Here is a 19495-nt window from a genome sequence, read left to right as displayed (position 1 = left end):
TCAAAATAACCTATTCAGTTTTATTAGAAAACAAGCCAGATGGGAAGGGTTCCTTCCAAGCAACCATGGAGGTTTGATAATTTACAAAGAAATGTATCCACACAGCGCCAGCAACACTGCAAAGTATGCTTGAGGCAAGGCCCTGTCCACGGTGTGGGGTCTGTCCTCTGGGTGCACCTCCAAACCCAACGTTCGTTACTTCATGTACTTGTCCTGCTGGTCAGCCAGGATCTTGGCAGAGGACTTGGCGTCATAGAAGAGCTCGCTGATCTCTTCCACGTGCTCCTTCTCAATGCTGTCCTTCCCGTTGATCTTTGCCAGCAGGTTGGCTGGGGTCAGCAGCTGCACCGAATACCTACAGCAGACAGCATGGCAGTGAGCACAGGGCCCCTGGAGGGACCCCCCCCAAGTCAGCAGACAGCACGGCAGTGAGCACAGGGCCACTGGAGGGAACCCCAAGTCAGCAGACAGCACGGCAGTGAGCACAGGGCCACTGGAGGGACCCCCAAGTCAGCAGACAGCACGGCAGTGAGCACAGGGCCCCTGGAGGGAACCCCAAGTCAGCAGACAGCACGGCAGTGAGCACAGGGCCACTGGAGGGACCCCCAAGTCAGCAGACAGCACAGCAGTGAGCACAGGGCCCCTGGAGGGAACCCCAAGTCAGCAGACAGCACGGCAGTGAGCACAGGGCCACTGGAGGGACCCCCAAGTCAGCAGACAGCACGGCAGTGAGCACAGGACCCCTGGAGGGACCCCCAAGTCAGCAGACAGCACGGCAGTGAGCACAGGGCCACTGGAGGGACCCCCAAGTCAGCAGACAGCACGGCAGTGAGCACAGGGCCCCTGGAGGGAACCCCAAGTCAGCAGACAGCACGGCAGTGAGCACAGGGCCACTGGAGGGACCCCCAAGTCAGCAGACAGCACGGCAGTGAGCACAGGGCCCCTGGAGGGACCCCCAAGTCAGCAGACAGCACGGCAGTGAGCACAGGACCACTGGAGGGACCCCCAAGTCAACAGACAGCACGGCAGTGAGCACAGGGCCCCTGGAGGAACCCCCAAGTCAGTAGACAGCATGGCAGTGAGCACAGGGCCCCTGGAGGGACCCCCAAGTCAGCAGGCAGCACGGCAATGAGCACAGGGCCCCTGGAGGGACCCCCCCAAGTCAGCAGACAGCATGGCAGTGAGCACAGGGCCACTGGAAGGAACCCCAAGTCAGTAGACAGCATGGCAGTGACCACAGGGCCACTGGAGGGACCCCAAGTCAGCAGACAGCACGGCAGTGAGCACAGGGCCACTGGAGGGACCCCAAGTCAGCAGGCAGTCCGCTACAATGAGCCCAGGGCAAGAACAGCAAGGGAGAACATCCACTGCTGGGGCCACCAAGCGGCAGGTGACATAACTGCTCTTCTCACATCTGCAAAGGGTGTGAGTCCACTTCTGTGGTGTACACACCCCCTGGCAGTGTGGACAGTGCCGACTCAGATGGAGACTTTAACATGCAGGGAAATCAACACAGGCAACCAAAAGCTCACGCTGGTCCAAGACAAGAAAAGTCAACCATGAGAAGTTCAACTAAACAGCTCACTATTCTTCCTTTACTTCAGGAACAAGAGCAACAGATTCAAGGGCTCAGGGTTTGGGGAACTAGCTTCTCTGAGCCCTGGCAGAACACTGCACATGTACTGATTCCCTGCACCGCTGCCACCAGCTACCTGGAGCACACCAGGGTGCAGGTGATAGAGGCAGGCCTTTCCTGCTGTGGGGAAACGGGAGGAGACTGGTGTGAGTTCCTACAAGGGGCTTGCTGGAAACTGGGTCCTAAGACTCATTTCTAGGTCCTTGGCACTCTGACCTCTGCCTGGTGAAGGCCCCTGCCACAGGAGAAGGGCTCCAACAGGCTCACCTCAGTGTGGTCTTGGTGCCAATCTCTCCAAGGTGGTTCAGTGCCTCCTCGCTGATGTTGATGCCTTCAGTCTGGGCTCGGATCTTAATGATCTTTGAAGGGAAAAACAAACAAACAAACAAACATGGTTAAGTGTTGCAACTGTGTTCAGTGTCTGACCTACTGATGGCCATCAGCACAGCTGGCCTGCACCTCTGGGGAAAACATGCCCCAACCACAGTCCACCTGAACGATGTCACAGCCAGGGTACCCATACGCCTAAGGCAGCTCACAGCTCACAGCTCACAGCTCTGGTCCTCTCTTCCATTGTAACCGAGAACTAGGGCCACTCCTAACCTTGCCAGGGCCTGAAGTTCCAACTTCCCCTGGCAGCTTGGGCAGCATCACCTAATGAGCACTCAAGCAAGAGAAGGCATTTTTTGTTTGCTTGATAAATACGATGGTTAAATAAATCAAAAAAAGTTACTTTTAAAGATTTAGCAGCCCTCCTACCATCGCTGAGATATCTAATCTATCAAGAGCCTAATGCTTGTTGCACTGAGTGTCCTGGTGCAGCTGGAGGGGCGGCCGGCAGGCATGAGACGCTGCAGCAGTGGCACGGGGTCCCACGGGCACAGCAGCACTGAGTGATAAGGGCCAGAGGGATAATGATGTTGTGTGTTGCGGGGCCGAGATAACTCGAGGACTTCCAGCCTCATATAATACAGGAATTTTTCACTCTGGCAGCTTCGTAAACAAGATATCAAGAAGCCGTTGTTTAAATTAAAGCCATAAAAACAGACAGAGTAGAGGCACAGGGGCTGGAAGACACTGAGTCTGAGCACCAAGCTCCAGAGAGGGAAAAGGAAGGTGGAGGCTTGAGTCAGCTGAGTCTGACAACTCGGGATTCTGCCAGAGGTCAGCAGTCAGCTGCTTGTCACTGAATGGCCTGGAGCAAAGGACAGCAGGCCAGCATGCATTCCTGAGAGGTGGCCACTGCTGGTGCTGCCTTTATCCAGACATGCTGCAAGAGCAGAATTGGGGGAAACCTCTTGACTGGTTCAAGCATGTCCCAAACGCCACAGAGGCCACTAACACATCTTCGATGCTCCTCAGAGGTCAGGATCTCAGCTTCTACACGAGTTCAGCCATCAGGGCTAACAGCAGAGGGGCTAGGGCAGTCACCAGACAGGTACAAGGACTGTGGGAAGAAAGCTAGAAAGGATGCCCCATGCTCCATGCCAGCTACACGACTCAAGGACTCCTGAGTGACAGCTAGGAAGAAGCAGCAAGGAAGCAGGAACGGCTGCTCGCAAGTCTTCTGGAACCACAAGAGGGACTGGCTGCATGCAGACAGTGGCAGGGCATGATCTCAGTGTTGTGTAGAGTCCTAGGTTACATCCTCAGTGCTGCCGACTCCAGAGACGAGCACTGAAGCCAGGGCCTGGCTGAGGGGAGGGCCAGGCCAGCATCACTCTGCTGTGCTGGCTCTGTGGCTTGGCTTCCTTCCACAATGCCAGCGATATCTGCTCTCACTGTCTCTAGAATAGCCCAGAGCAATCATGGGAGAGCCTACCCCCGCTGTTGGAAACAGGCAGCTCATGAAGGAGATCTTTAATTATGTAACAACCTACAGGAATGTTTATGAGGTATTAACACCAGTGGCACCATGCACACACTTTAAGTTGAGCTTGTCTGTGTAAAAGCTGCCCTGGCTTCAGCCAAAGGCTGAGGAGATCCTTGAAGCCATGAAGGCAAAGCAAGGACCAGGCAGGCAGCCATGAGAGAAGCCTGGGACTGGCTTGGGTGGGCCTGTCAGCCATAGCACTGCAGAGGAGCTTTGCCAGGAGCTCCAAGGTGAGCTCCTCTGGACGGGGGCCTAGCGCCGCCGTCACTTAGTTTTGACCCCAGGGGCCAACTATGAAGCAGTGGAGGATGATGGTGCCCTGCTACTGTCACTAGCTCACAGAATTCATGTGATAATTTTACAAAGCAGGGACAGAATCTCTTTTGCCACCATCTCAATAAAGTGACAATGTCCCAGGGCCAAAGGTAGACCTCTCATTTACCAGAAAAGGTGCTGTTCTAGTTTGCTTCTGTTGTTGGTAAAACCTGACTGAAAGGACATGGGGAGGAAAGGTTAATTTTGTCTCCTGGGCCACGGTCCACCATGCAGGGAAGCCAGGGAACTCAAGCGGGAACCTGGAGGCGGGAACTGCAGCAGAGACATGGAGGAGTGCTGCTTACTGGTGGCTCCCAGGCTCACGCTCAGCCAGTTTCTTAAACAGCCCAGGCCTACCTAGGAATGGCATTGCCCACAGTGGGCTAGGCCAGCCTATATCAACTAGTAATCAAGAAAATGCCCCATAGCGATGCCCACAGGCCAGTTTGATGGACACAACTCTCCAACTGAGGTTTTCCCTTCCCCAGGCGTGTCAAGTTGACAAGCAAGATCAGCTACTACAGGTGCCCAGTTGCTTAGCCAAGGGAAGCCATAGAAGAGGGAGTGTCATTTCCTGGCAGGCCTCAGGCTTTGGGCTCAACAGCAAGTGCTTCCTGGTCTGCAGTGCGGTTTCGCCTCTGCTCCTGTTCAGTGGCCACCCTGGCACTGGCCTGGGAGGCAATGGACCATTTCAAGACACGGGGCCCAGAGGAAGAAGTGTGGCCACGGGGATGTGCCTCTGAAGGAGGTGACAGGACCCCAAGCCTTTTCTTTCTTTGCTTCCAAGCCACCATGAAGTCAGCGGCCTCCTCTGTGTATGTCCCCTCCATGGTACACTACACAGCTATAGGATCAAAGAACAGAGTCAAATGACAAACTAAAGCCACTGAAACCACATCCAAAATAAAGTTAAGGTGATTATCTCAGGTACTGTCACAGTAACTGAGAGAGACTAACACAAGGGCCGTGGAGATGACCTCCTAAACAAGGTACACGAATGGCACTATGAACTCTAACAGCTGGTCTCGGAGATGCCAGATTTGCTAGTGTCTTACCATGAGAGCACAGTGTTCAGGGTGTGCTCCAAAGAGCCACACACACCTGAATGCTGCAGGCATCCTGCCCCGTCCCAGCCACCAAGCAGCATTATAACCTTGAGACGACTATCTCAGCCAAGCTCAGTGTTCTCATCATCTAGGTCTTTGTCTGTTTCAAAGCCTCCAACTCTCTATGTGGCTGGGGAGGACCCTCCCGCCTCCGTTTCTTAAGTGCTGGGAACGTGCAGCAAGTTCCCCCAAGGCCAATATTTGTGGTGCTGGGGACCAAAACCAGGGTGTGTGCATGCTGGACAACATCAGTCTGCCAACAAGCTACAGCCCTGGAATGGCCGTGTTTGTTTCCTTTTGAGACAGGATCTTACTATGTCTAAAACTTGCAATCCTCCTGCCTCAGCCTCCTGAGCGCTGGGACTACACACGTTCATTACCACATCCGGCAACTACATCGTACTTACATCCCCTTCAGGCCAATGGCACCCAGTGACCATTAAGTCCACCCTCCCTTCGTCAAGCTCATCAGGAGTAGATGGGCCAGAGCAACAGGAAGCAGAGGCTCTAAATCACCCAAGTATATCATTCAGAATGACCCATCCTTCAGAACCTCAAGGACATGGTCACTTGCTCAGAACAGTGAGCAAAAGCCAGGCCTAGGGTAGCCAAGTGGTCAGGTGGGAAGGAGGGGCAAGGGGTGCTCCAGGGACTCACTTGCTTCATCTCCTGCGGCGTGTACAGCATGGTCCTGATGATCATCACCCGGTCCAGCAGGTCTAACGGGATGCCATGTGGAGAGGTGATGTCCTCGGTGCCCCTGCCAGGGACAAACACCGTCACTCACAGTACTCTTAGATGCTGGACAGCAGGCACTTGAGTGGGGACATGCACAGCACAAGTAGGTAGCTAGCATCCCTGAGCATCAGAGCCAGTGGCCCAGGGCAACAGCTTCACCATCCTAGCGATGGGAAGTCTGGGAAGGGAACACACCGAAACCAAAACCAAAACAGCCCATCTACTTGCCAAACCTTCAATGAGCCTTTTATAATTATACTGCTATTGTGTGCATTTTTCTGTTCTGTCTGTTGCTTCAGTCTTCATAACCATGCTTAATGTCTATTTGACAGTACACACGCATGAATTATCTGCTGAAACTATCCACATGCCCAGGGATCTGGTGAGTGGATGACTTTGCTAGACTGCATAGCCACCTGAGTGACCTGGTCTCAGCACCATAGTCACCATCGGGCATTTGAACTCCTAAATATGTGCTGCTTTAATGATTTAGAGAGGAGAAAAGGGACCACCTTGATTGAGTTGCATTTCCTTGGTTACTAATGACGCACAAATGTTTTTCCTTGCATTCACTCCTTTCTTCCTGAGAATTGTCCATTACACCCTTTGCTGTTCTCTTCAGCCCACAGCCAAGCCTAGTCAACAGCCAGGAGAGGAAGCCTGCCAAGCTGCCAGCCTGTGCCAGCCGCCTGATGGGAAGCATGCTGGGCAGACACTGCCCTACAGCCAGCCTAGCTGTAGCAATGGAAGCTTGGTAACTGTGGGCCTCTGCAGCAGGCCATCCTAACACAGGTGGCCATCAGTCTCCCTAATAACCTCAGCGTAGTCACAACTGCAAAAAATAACACAACTGATTAAAATAACAAAGAGCAAGGCATGCGTTTCAATTTAATTGTTAATATCAAAATACTTAGTTTCAGGGCAGGTGACATGCTTCAGCAGGCAAAGGTGCTTACCAAGACTAACGGTCGAGTTCAATTCCCAGAACCCACAAAGAGAGAACCTCCACATGTGTGCAGTGCTAAGGGAGTGTGAGCACATGCACACAGACACACAAAAAGAAAGGAAGAAGAAAAAAAGGTGCAAGCAAGGGGAAAAAATCAAAAATCTATTTTGATACAGTTAAGTGTCAGTGTATATTTAAAGTAAGATTCATTGCAGGCTAAACTTGAAACACATTAAGTGAAACAAGCCAGACACAAAAGGACAATGGGTGACAGCCTACATGCCAGGAAAAAAGTGCCCATATCCACCCAAGGAAGCCAGAGGCTTCCAAGCAGGGAAGATGGGACTGGATGCTTAAGGCCTACAAGAGTCCTGTTTTTGAGGAGGAAAGGTTCTGGAAACAGGAGCAGGAGGGCAGACTGGTGGCTAAGGGCACTGGCTGCTTTTCAAGAGGGCCTGCTGTTTGAGTCCCAGCTCACAGCCATCTCTAACTGCAGTCCCAGGGGATCTCGTACTCTCCTCTGGCCTCCACAGGCTCCTGCATGAATGTGGTGCACAGACATACACGTGTGGGCAAGACATTTACACACATACAACAAAAGTAAATGAGTCTTTTAAAAAATTTTGGAAATACAGACAATGGTGATGGCTGTGCCACATATGTCAATTAATTATATAGTTACAAATTGTTAAAATGAGCCGGGTGCAGTGGTGCACACCTGTAATCCCAGCACTCAGGAGGCAGAGGCAGGCAGATCTCTATGAGTTCAAGGCCACATGACCTGCTACGCTCCCATAGGCTACTGAGCCTGAGCCATGCATGGGACAGACAGGCAGGGACCAGCATACGGCCCAGCACGCCAAGCTCACATGGCCTAGAGACACTGCACTCAACATCGAATCTGTGTAATTTACAAGAAGGACACTGCCCTTCCCCTTCTGAGCTGACAAGACCAGGAAGATGCCTAGGACTTGCTCATGGGCTTCCACACGGCTGAAATGCCCCTTGTGGGAACCAGGCTAGTGCTAGAACTCATGCCCCAGACAACACAAGGCCAGCAGGCAGTGGGCTCACATCTGAGGCTCAACCCATGAAGCACTGAGCCACAGAGCTGGTATAGTCCAGAAGTTAAAAGGTAACATCTAGAAAGGACACTCCATGGCTATATTCACAGCAATGACTGTCAGAGCCTAGTGTCCCCTTATGCTAGCTCCATGTGAGGCTACCCTCAACACTCCTCAGCAGCCACTGGGTTGAGAGGATCATGTGGGCTTACAGCGCACTAAGTGGCAGCACTTCTAGCTTGTAGTCTACCACTGGGAGATAACCTCATCTGCCCTCAGGTGGCAGGGTGTCCTGGCATCACTTTGTAGGTGGCTCACACAGAGAGCTCTAGAAAGCTGACAAGGAAAAAGTCCTCAACAATGTGACTTCCTTTCAGAGCTTGGGTGTCAGATGTGATGTTTGTGGCACGAGAGCTCTACAGCTCCTCTGAGGAGAAGGCTGCGCACAGCTCGTCACAGGCTGCTCTCATGTGCAGATATTCCCGAAATTCTGTCTCTCAGCACGCTAGCCAAACTCACTGAGAGCGTGCACTCTGAAGTCCAGTCTTCACCCAAACCCAAGCCACATGGTGAGAACCCAGGCCCTGCTTGTCCAGGTCAGCAGAAGCAGCCATGTGGTTCTCCAAGAGTGGGCTTCTCCTATCTCCTGTGGATGACGTCACCATGATGGAGCATCCCCACTAGCACTCAGCACCAAGCCCACGTTTTACAGCTCATACAGCTGGCTAGAGCTTGGTTCTCACAAGCAGGCTGGGATCAAGGGCTCCTTCCTCCTGAGATACAGCCCTGACAACCGGGGCCAAGAGCTGCCAGCCTTCGTTGGCACCTGCTGGGCTAGGCTCCCTCTGTTGGCAGAGCTCCCAGCAGGGGGCACCGTGTGTCCATGCTGAGCCCAGATGAAGCTGTGCAAAAAAAGCACGTCTCCAGCAGAGCCAAAGATGCCAGGCTTCCTGGACCAAGGCCCACATGGAGCCTCCAGATGCCGCCCAGGTGGCCTTGATCCTCTCCAGCAGCTGGCCTGGACCTGGCACAGCAGCTTCCTCCAAGACCACAGCATGCACCTGGGATAGTGTTCTTATCCAGACAGCATCACAGGGTGCCAGAACAGTCACACAAAGCCACCTTACCCCTGAACCACATGTATACCCCAAGTACAAGTGGGTAGGGATGCAACTGAACAGAGCTGCTGCTGTAGTGCACTAGTGCTAAGAGCAAGTACTACACAACTCCCCAGACAAGCCTGCCCAGAGCCAGTAGCACCAGTGTGGACAGTCTCGGTGTAGACTAGGTCTCTCCAGTAAGAACCAGGGCAATCCTCTATGTGGTTCACCATCATCGAGAGGCAAGCCAGCAGTCTGGGCTTCTAGTGCAGAGTGGCTTTGGATGTCCTGAATACTCATGGGCCTTAGGACCCTTTTCTAGTTTTCAGTGACCACTTCCAGGATCACAAAGCCCTAGGGCACTGTTTCTTGTAAGAGCTGTGGGCTTGAAAAGAAGCCTTTACATCCCAGCGCTGCAGAGACCAGCTCCGAATATCCCATAGGGCCACAGAAAACCTCTAGGGCACTTCAACTGCACACTGGAACCTGTCATGGGCCTCAGACAACAGGTGGTGCAGTCTCTGCAGCCCAGGCCCAGAATACTCAGGACATACTGGAGACTGGAAAAGGCCCTCCACCCCAGTTTTGGGATGGTAATAACATGGGGGAGACTGTATAAACACCCACCAACCAGGGCTCGACTGCACCTCTCAAGGAGGTGGGAGCAAGGAGGGCCAGCAAGGTACCACTGAGTCACAGAAAGGTCTGGGGTGGAAAAAAACCGAGCCAAGTTACACCATCCAGTTCACTCACCTGAAGAGAAGCTAGCGACACCCTCAGCAGCAGACAGGAGGTTTGCTGGCCCGACCTCCCGCCAACACAGCTCTACACAGGCATCGCCTTGCACATTCCGTAGCCCTCAGGGCACGGGGACGGCCCTCCTCATCAAAACAACACGGAGACACAAGCTTGCCTCATGGTGCTGCAGGTGTCCTGAGTCCAGGAGGCAGCTGAGCGTGAGGGTGGGAGCCTTGGGGCAGGCGGGGGGCCCTACCTGATGACGCAGTTGCCGCGGTTGGATGCAAAGATGACAATGGGGGCGATGGAGGACTCCAGGGCTCGGTGCAGGTAGGTGAAGCACTCGATATCCAGCATGTGGACCTCATCAACAAAGAGCACCCCAGGGACCAGTTCTGCCACGCCCTGGTCGATGTATTTGTTCACCACCTTGTTGATCTCCCCTCGCAGTTTGTCTACATGTGGGACAGCAGGGTGAGCACCAGCAAGCACCCCCACTCTGCGCTCTGACTTCCACCCACACCCACTCTTGCAGCCTGTTTCCCCGACCGTGAGGCCCCAGCAGGCCCTGGCCCCACCCCAGCTTCAGTCACACCATCTGAAACAGGAACAGACACACCTAAAGGCCACAGAACTGGCAGCTTTCCCTAAAGCTTCCCAAACAGGTCCTACACAAGAAGACCATCACTCTTAACCAGAAGACCCAGCTCCCACCAGATCTCAGAGACTAGCTGATGAGGGAGCCCAGGATGACAGTTTTCATATGCAAATGTCCCTGTTTTGTGCTCTGTAAATAACCTTATAGGACACTACTTAGGGTAATTAGCCTTCAATCGTTGTCTCAGTCCTCTCTAGACCAGAGGAGGTTTCAGGCCCTAGAAGATGAGGTTATCCAGTCATGAGCCACCACAGGTCACAGCCCAGTTTTGACCAGTACCAGCAGGGTCTGGTCACAGACAGAACCAGAAGCCCTGCTGGAGTTGCTGCCTCTTCCATCAAATAGCAAGGATTATCTGAGAATAAAGAACAAACTCAGGGCAAAAGACCAAGGCTGCTGCTGGGGTGCAGCACACACATCTGTGACCCCAGCACTAGGGAGGAGATGCAGACTTCGAGGCTATGCCAGCCACACAAAGCCAAGCAAAAACCCAGACATAGCAGTTCTTGGGATCTGAAAGAACTGTCTCAAACTGCTCCTCTGGCTGAAACCTCCAAGATCACAGAGACTTCAGTGTTTCACACTCATTTTAAGATAATAAATCTATAGGTCACGAGGGAAAAGAACACAGAGGTGGGAAGAGGAGGGTATAAAGGCCACACAGAAGCAGAGCACAGGGCAGGGAAGAAGGTGGCACCACCATGGCAGCAGTTTGCTCCACTTCTCAACCTCCCTAGGACCTCAAAGGGACCAGCACAGGGCCAGAGACATTACTAGTGGCTGTCTAAGCAAAGCACGGCGACAGGGTTAAGCTGTGGATTTAGAGGAGGGAAGACACCATTGCCATGCACACTGTGCTAGAGGTGCACACAGGGAGGGCCCTGATCCTGCTGCAGATCCAGCTCTTACCTGTGATCTCTGTCTTCTTTGGCTTCATCAACTGGCCCATCATAGACAGGATATCTTGCCCACCCTGGGAAAGAGAAGAGCCAGTCAGCCATGTTAAGGAGGCTGCTAAACTTAATCCCCCTGCTTTCTATAGGTCTCCACTCACTTGGAGACACAAGGCCCCTGGAAAGCTTTATAAACTTATATTTTCATGTATGTACATACATACATACATTTGCATGTTTTTTGAGACAGAGTTTCTCTATGTAGCCCTGGCTGTCATGGAACTCACTCTATAGATCAGGTTGACCTTGATTGAAATCAGAGACCCACTTGCCTCTGTCTCCCAACTACTGGGATTAAGGCATGGCCATCATGCCTGGCTCCCTTAATAAATTTCTAAGCACAGAAGAACTTTCATAGGCTCCAGACCTCTAGGAATCAAACTCTTTCCATTGGGAGTATAGTGGGCAGGGTGGCCTCAACTCACACCATATCTTTTAAAATTCATTTTTCCTAAATTAGTCACAAACGACCACAAACAAGCTATTCTATGACTCAAAGCTCTCCTTCCCAGGAAGCTGTTCTACTGATGCTCAGGCCCCTACACAACTGCTGATGTGCTCCTGACCCGACATCCAGCCTAAAGCAGAGGCTTCTGAGGTTAGTTTGGAGACAGACATCTAGCTCCTGAAGGCACGGGCTGGTCCAAGACCAGTGTCAACCATAACTTGCGCAAAGCCTCAAGGGAGCTGTTCTCTGCTGCTGAGGAGGTGGCCTAGGGGGGATGAAGACAAGCGCAGCCTGAAAGGCAACAGCAAGGAACATGTGTATTGTGGTTCTTTGAATCATGTTTCTCAGAGCTGTGATTATGGGATGGCGTCCTTTCCTACAGCTATCAGTCAAGGTATAACTGTCCCTCCAGCGCTGCAGACTTGGCTCCAGCCCAGTGCTAAGGGCAGTTGGGCATGCTTAGTAGAGGGAAGGTCACAGTTGTGCTAGCCCTTCAGAAACCCTGAAAGGGATCACAGAGAGCTTGTGCCCTCCTGTCAGTAATGCCCAGAGCATCCAGGCGTGAGCCACTGCTGGAGAGAAGCCAGGGAGGAAGCTGGCTAGCTCAGGGCGGGGAGCTGGGCTGGGAGAAGAAATAGCCCAGGAAATCATCTGTGTCTGGTGCACTAGAACGGGAACAAAGAAGCCCTGCGTAGCTCATGCCCATGTTAATTGCTGAACATCACACAAAGAAAAGGAGAGCCTGCCTCCAAAGTGGCAGCAAGACCTTGCTCATTCATCCCCAGAGCCTCCAAGGCAGACACAAAGGCAAGTGTGCCGCCTGTGTGTGCTTCCACAGCAGCACAGCAGTACCTGAGGCCGTGCATTGGCCACATCCAGGTCATGCAAGGTCACATCCTGGATGATTTCCTTCTTCTTGTGCACATCTCCCTTTGGCAAAGGGACATACTCTTCAGCTTCAAGGTCAAATTCGGTGGCATAGGTGTCACACCTACCTTGCCTCTGTAGAGAGAAAAGAGAGTGCTGTGTGGGTTCTCAGTGCCCAGTCCTCAAATGGCAGAGAGCTCAGTGAGACGAAGGGTCTGGCTCCCAACTACAGCCTAACAACCACAGCTCACTGACAATCTCCCAATGTGCCCGAACCCAGCATGCCCACTACCCTCTGCCAAGAGAAGGAAGCTATCGGCAGGTTAGAGACATCTGATACTTTCTCCAGAGTCCCCCCAACACCCGTAACTGTATGCAATTCCCGATAAAGGGCAAATCCAGTAGATTAACTGGAGACAGAGGGAGCTGCTCAGACTCTTTTGTAGTGGGTGATTTACTGCTTGATATCAAGTATTATGCTCATCCATTAAACAGTGAGCAACACTGTACAGGACACTGGGAATCAGATACGAAAAGAATGCCAGCTAATGCTGCATTCCTTCCCACATGCATATATCTTGGGAAGAAAATACCAGAGAGATAAAGGAAGATTAAATACACTGCACATTTCAATTTGAAAATGACTAAAGTTGTTTTGGTCTCTCACCCTGTACTCCCCCTCTAAACAGGTCTTAGTATTTCTAACAGACTGTCTGTTTCCATCATGAGAAGGTTAAAGAATGAAGATAAAGGAAAAGAAACTTTATAATACGCAGAGGGACAACTCTGCCCTTCCCCTGGCACGGCAGCAGGCAGCACCCACCCTCCTCCAGCACCCGGTCTCCCCAGGACACACAAATCAGACATAGTGCTTTGTCCCAAGAAGGGCATTACCTTCACAGCTCCACTGTTTGCTTCGATGTAAATCACATCTCCAGCCTCTACTCGTTCTTTCTGCAAACTTTCAAAAATACTGGGGTCCAGCTGAAAAACACCAGGGTGACTCAGAACTGCAAGGCATACTGACTTCCTCCTAGCATGCTGCAAAGTGCCCCTCTATGGGATATCCAGAGGGGCAACAACTGCATAGAGCATCCATTAGTGGGGAGCAGGAAAGCAAGAGCATGTCTGACTGGGATAAGGGTGAATAGCCCAGCGAGAGGAGGAGGGCAAGTGGGCCCACAAGCCAGCCAGTGTACTAGGACACCTCTTAGCTTCAGAGGCCATAAGAGAGAGGGATCTTAAACATGGCTCTATCTGCCTTAATATGGATGATGCTGACCACAGAACCAACAGCCCTATTGTCCCTCTATTCAGCTGTCCTGTGCTCCTCCCTTCCCCTTCCCTCCCCTCATGAAGCCCTGGACCTTTCTATCACAGAACTTGCCAGTGCCTGCTTACCAGGCTGGTGTTCCGTGGGCCCACGACTCTAGAGCCTCATTTCCTCACTTACTAAACAGCACCCAGACACAAAATAAAAAAATGAGACCTAAGCTAGGACCCTCCTGGGTTCAGTCAAGTGCCAGTGCTCAGGGCCTGCCGATGGACACAGACATACTGGCAAGAAGCACAGGTTTGCTGCTTTCCTGGGCTCCCCAGACTCATGCCATGGCTACTGACATTCTAGAACAGTGTGGGTTTTTGGATTATGCTTGTTTGTTTGTTTGTTTGTTTGTTTTTCAAGACAGGGTTTCTCTGTGTATCCTCCTGGACTCACTTTGTAGACCAGGCTAGTAGCATAGAACTCACAGCAATCCACCTGCCTCTGCTACCCCGAGTGCTGGGATTACAGGCGTGCACCACCGCAGCCGGCTCAAGTGTTTTTTATACTGGTAATTTCCCCAATGACTGGGCTCAAGCTTGACCAGTGAAAGGTACCGCCTCCCACTAGAATCCTGAGCACTGGGTGCAACAGGGATCTGCACAGGCAAGCTCCTGGCATAAAGAGCCTGCTAGGAAAAAGAGAAATGGCTCTTTGAAGAAGTGACATTTTTATGCTCTCCATAAAACAGTGACCAAGAAACAACCTCACAGAACCAGAAAAAATCAGAGTGGAGTAAAGACAGAAATTACACAGTTGATCTAGCAAATCGGATGAGAAGCTGAGTCCTGAGAGCTCAAATGACGCCTGGGCTCATACAGCAAGCTGCAAGGCAAAGAGCACAGCGGCTGAGGGAAGAGCTGGCCCTGCCGCGCACCCGGGTGGGCTACCGCAGGCTGGCTGGCCTCTATGAGCAGCTGCCTACTTCCCTAAGACAGGGGACTTTGGTGTGTACACACACGAACCAACAGTACATGAAGCATCCAATGAGGCTGTCAGCTCTAGGCCAAGCACACTCAAGGGGGTTGTGATGACATGTGCTCGTCATCGTGGCGATAATTAATGCAGAGCTACAATAGACATGAATATCCATCGCTCACTGTGGAGCTAACACTACAAATTTTACCCCCAGGACTATTGTGAGATAGGCAGCTAGCACTCCCAGTTAACAAACAGCGGCTCAGAGACCATATCACTTGCCTGTATGGAAGAAACCAAGCTAAGAGTTAAACAAAGCTCAGGATCCCCTTTGACTTGAAGTCTATGCTCTGATCCCAACACCCTGGCCCGTGTCCTACAGGCTGACCGGATGATCCTCAAGGGTCAGGCACAAAGGCCCACTGCAGCCCTCCAGCTTTAACGCGCCAAAGCCTGTCAGGAGCTGTTGTCAGGATCTTGTGCCTTCTGACCTGTCTGTTCCACAACTCGGACAGACCTCTCTAGGTGCTGCATTCTGTGTACGTCGGATGGCTATCGCCTTGGATACAGAGTATCATATGACTATGGGATGGCAGAGGCAGGCTCCTCACTTAGCCATCATCTCATTCTAATGTACACGTGTGCTTTTCTAGGAGGAAGAGAAGCAGCAGCTGCAGCCACTGAGTCTTCCAGGGGCAGGTCCTGCTCCACCACTTAACACCCTCACGATGACTTGTGCAGCTCCACAGCCACCGTGCACAGAACCCAGAACACCTTCCCCGAGAGCCGCACAGCACCGGGAAGTTAAGGTAAGAGCCCACACACTCACCTTCAGCTGTTTGGTTCCTTTGGCAGTCTTGAGGCCTATGATCACATGGCTGATAGTTTTGCCGTACCCACCCATGGGGTTCTCTGTCTCACAGGGAGTGAGCTCTGTCACCTCCCCTTCATAGACCTCCTTGGTCTCCTTTATCCGCAGCCCTGGAACAGACGGCAAATAGGCCATGAGATGCAGAACCATTACTCAGACGCCACCTTTTTCTTACACACCTACACCCCAAAACTCTTAGCCACGAACACTGATGACAAACCAGCTTTAACACCACAAGCAAAGGATGTCAATGTTGACAGAAAGCAGCAGAAACACAAATGTGAACTGGGGGTGCTGTGGAGTGAAGAGAGATCTGATTGCTCGACCTTACGGATTTATTTTGGCTGAGCGTGATGGCGCACACCTGCAATCCCAGCCCTCGGGAGGCAGAGGCAGGTGGATCGCTGTGAGCCCGAGGCCAGCCTGGTCTACAAAGTGAGTTCAGGACAGCCAAGATAACACAGCGAAAGCCTGTCTCAAAAAACCAAAACAAACAAACAACTTACTTTGTTTTAATTATGCGAGTCCATGTTTATTTGTGTGGGAATGTGTTTATGAGTGCAGGTGCCTGCACAGGCTAGAAGAGGCCAGTGGATGCCCTGGAACTGGGTTCCAGGCAGCTGTGAGCCACCCAGCGTGAGTGTGGGGTGACGAACCTCAGGGCTTCTGCAAGAGTATCATGTGACCGAGCTAGCCCCTGGTCCTTGATTTCAACTCTTTGGTTTTTTTAAACATTCCTTTGTTTTGTTTGTGACTGCATGTGTGTAGGTACAGGAGTGCATGTGTGTAGGTACAGGAGTGCATGTGTGTAGGTACAGGAGTGCATGTGTGTAGGTACAGGAGTGCATGTGTGTAGGTACAGGGGCAGTTGTAGGTTACAGGAGTGCATGATGTGTAGGTACAGGAGTGCATGTGTGTAGGTACAGGAGTGCATGTGTGTAGGTACAGGAGTGCATGTGTGTAGGTACAGGAGTGCATGTGTGTAGGTACAGGAGTGCATGTGTGTAGGTACAGGAGTGCATGTGTGTAGGTACAGGAGTGCATGTGTGTAGGTACAGGAGTGTATGTGTGGAGGTCAGGGAACAAGCTGTCAGTGTCTTCTCCCTCTCCACAGTGTGGGTGCTGGGGGTTGAATGAAAGTAACTAGGCATGCACCTTTAACTACTGAACTATCCTACCCACCTTGGAACTCAAACAGTGAAAGAAAAAGATCAATTTCTACTTCCGATGACCATACATATGCCATAGTGTATGCATATGCAAACACACACATACGCACAAATGTTTTTAAAAATATAAACAGAGTCTGCAATGTGCTTCAAAATAATCTTTCTTTCTTTCTTTCCCCCCACCCCCAAGACAGGGTTTCTCTGTGTAGCCTTGACTGTCTTGGACTCACATTGAGACCAAGCTGGCCCTGAACTCAGAGATATGCCTGCCTAAGTGCTGGGATTACAGGTTACTGGCCACTTCAAAATAATCTTGAAGTGGACTGATGAAGCCTTATGCCACTCTAACTGTGAGCTGAAGCTGACGATGGCATACTTGACGACTTTTGGACATTTTCCATGGTGAATTTAAAAAAAACAAAACAAACAAACAAACAAAAACAGATACTACTCCCCAATCTCCACACAGAACGCACAGTAGAAAGGCACGTGATAGCAAGGGCTCATCTCTGAAAAGCGGCAGTACAGTCTGTGTTCTGCTGGTGGGAGTGTAACGGCTACAGCCTACCATCCTTAGCTGCAAGGCCAGAAGCATGGCACAGGCAACGATCACCACAGCATCACTTACAACCGCCAAGCAGTGTAGCAACAGAAGAGAAAAATTAAGTCACGGTGCGCTCACCCAAGGGAACCCCTGCCATCTAGCAATGGAAAGGTTAGTGGTTACCTGCAACAGGGTAGAAGAATCTTACGCAGAGAGGACTGGGAAAGGCACCATCAGGGCAGAAGGAAATAAACATGAAATTCAAAAGCAGGTGTGACTTCTCTATATTGTGACAACTCAAGACTGTCGCTTATGTGGAAAGGGACAGCAACAAGAAGACACAAAGGGCACCTGGGCTTCTGGCAGCAGCACCATTTTTATACTGGCTGGTCTCAAGAGTCTTGAGAACATGGATGTTTTGTGCATTTTTCTGCACATTAGCACAAAATAACAAAGTCAATTGAAAAGGTAAAGTGTACGTGATCAGGGCTGTGAGCCTGGTGAGGAAAGACACAGATGCTGCTGGGGACCCTGCTCTGATCCTCTGTAGGTTCTGTGGTCATGGTTCTCACCTCCAGATCTGTTGAAGGGGCACTGCCATCCCTTAGCCCGGCGTACCCACATCATCTGCTCCAAATGGCAGGGGCTGGGAGCCATCAGCAGCAGTTTAATTCTGCAGACGATCCTAAAGTTAGGCTGAGTAGAGCCCAATGTAGAGTGTAAACAATGCCACTCTTCTTCCAGGAGTGGGCATGATGGCTGCTCCTGATCGCAGGATGCCAATCCCCAGCACTCAGCTACCTGCTCTGATATGGAAATGTCACAAGGCCACACTGGCAGGGTGCGAACACTCTCTATCACCTCCCCATCTCAAATGTGGCCATTACCTTATCATGGGCTCAGTGCCAGCTTTCTCCCAGACACCTAATCAGGACAGACACTCCAATAGTCCAGCTGAGGAGAACATTGCTCTCCCACCATCCATCCACCTGATAGCCTACAAATGGAGGCCTTGGAACAGCCCCAAACAAGGGGCACACTGTCGCTTTATTTACCAAATTCCTAACCTCCTGAGTATTGAGAACAGAATGCTTCGAGCAGAATGCATCAGAGGATTGTGACAACCCAGAAACTGTCCTTCTGAGTGAGCTTACAACAAACCTTACACATCCCCTGAGAGCAATTCCCTTGACTGCAACCCAAAATCCCTGTAGGAGGGGCAGGGGCTGCCCATCGCTCACTGGTGCCTCTATTTGTGAGCCGCCGCTCTGTGCTGACAAGCAGGCAGGGGTGTGGGTGACAGACAATGAGACCTGCTGTTTGCTAGGAGAAAGGCCGAGTGGTGCTATCTCTGGCAGAAATGACACAAATGACGGGTTTCATCTGCTGGCTCAGGTTTCTGAACCCCTGACAGGGACCTTCATCACATCAAGGAAATAGCACAGACTCCTGGCTTTTCATTTCTGGTCAGTTTACAGTTTCCTCCCCACCCCCTCTGCCAACCTCACCAGAATTCAAAGGCACAGGGCAGGAAGATGAGCAGGCCTCCTCTCTGAAGACAGCCGATGGCCTGCCCTTTTATTCTGTGCAAGGATGGAGAAACCTCTCTTCACCTTGCTCCCATCAAGAGATGGGCAACTCCTCCCCCGTCAGAAACTGCAAACCACAGCCAGGCGCTAAGGTGATCCATCTGTGCTTTTCATGGTTCAAAGCAGTAAAGTTATCCAAATGCACACGCCTACCTGAGGCTTTGTTTTTGTTTTTAAACTTTGCCAATGTCATTAAAACATTTTAAGATAAATTTTTAAAATTTAAAACCGTTCGTATGTTTAAAACAAATGTAGTAACTTGCTATTGAAACAATTAATGAGTTAAAGGAAGTCACAGGCAGCTGGATGTGGGAAAGGCCTGCAATCACAGCACTAGGAAAGCGGATGCAGGTCTGAGGCCACAGCCAGGAAGGCTACCAAGTGAGGCCCTGTCTCAAGAGCCAATAGAAAAACAGAAGGGAGGGAAAAGGAAGAGAAAATGTAGTAGCACGTCACAGAAAAAGGGAAACGAAAACAATTGCACAAATTGCCAGGCCGTGGCAAGGAAGGCCACCTTCAGCCCAACTGGAGCAAAGTGGCAACACAGCGAAAAAATTAAAGGGAGCGGGGAGAAAAATGGGGAAAGAATACAGAGAAAGAAAGGAAAACAGAAAACCAAGACCAAAAAGGAACAAAAACTA

General features: G+C 51.4%; 1 protein-coding gene across 1 annotated transcript in view; it reads right to left on the bottom strand.

Moving 5' to 3' along the window:
- Positions 1-19495, bottom strand: part of Ruvbl1 (RuvB like AAA ATPase 1) — a 33101-nt gene continuing 13606 nt past the window's right edge. Inside the window, exons 4-11 of the mRNA XM_051154877.1 lie at positions 15511-15662; positions 13337-13426; positions 12428-12577; positions 11084-11147; positions 9773-9971; positions 5588-5690; positions 1904-1995; positions 1-355 (exon numbers count right to left, since the gene is read on the bottom strand). Of these exons, the coding sequence (XP_051010834.1) occupies positions 196-355; positions 1904-1995; positions 5588-5690; positions 9773-9971; positions 11084-11147; positions 12428-12577; positions 13337-13426; positions 15511-15662 (1010 nt within the window). The 3' untranslated portion in view covers positions 1-195. The remainder of the gene's footprint in view (positions 356-1903; positions 1996-5587; positions 5691-9772; positions 9972-11083; positions 11148-12427; positions 12578-13336; positions 13427-15510; positions 15663-19495) is intronic.

Source organism: Acomys russatus, chromosome 13, assembly GCF_903995435.1.
Source record: "Acomys russatus chromosome 13, mAcoRus1.1, whole genome shotgun sequence".
NCBI classification, from domain to species: Eukaryota; Metazoa; Chordata; class Mammalia; order Rodentia; family Muridae; genus Acomys; species Acomys russatus.
The sequence above is the reverse complement of the archived record's forward strand: the minus strand, read 5'-3'. Positions and strand labels throughout refer to the sequence as shown.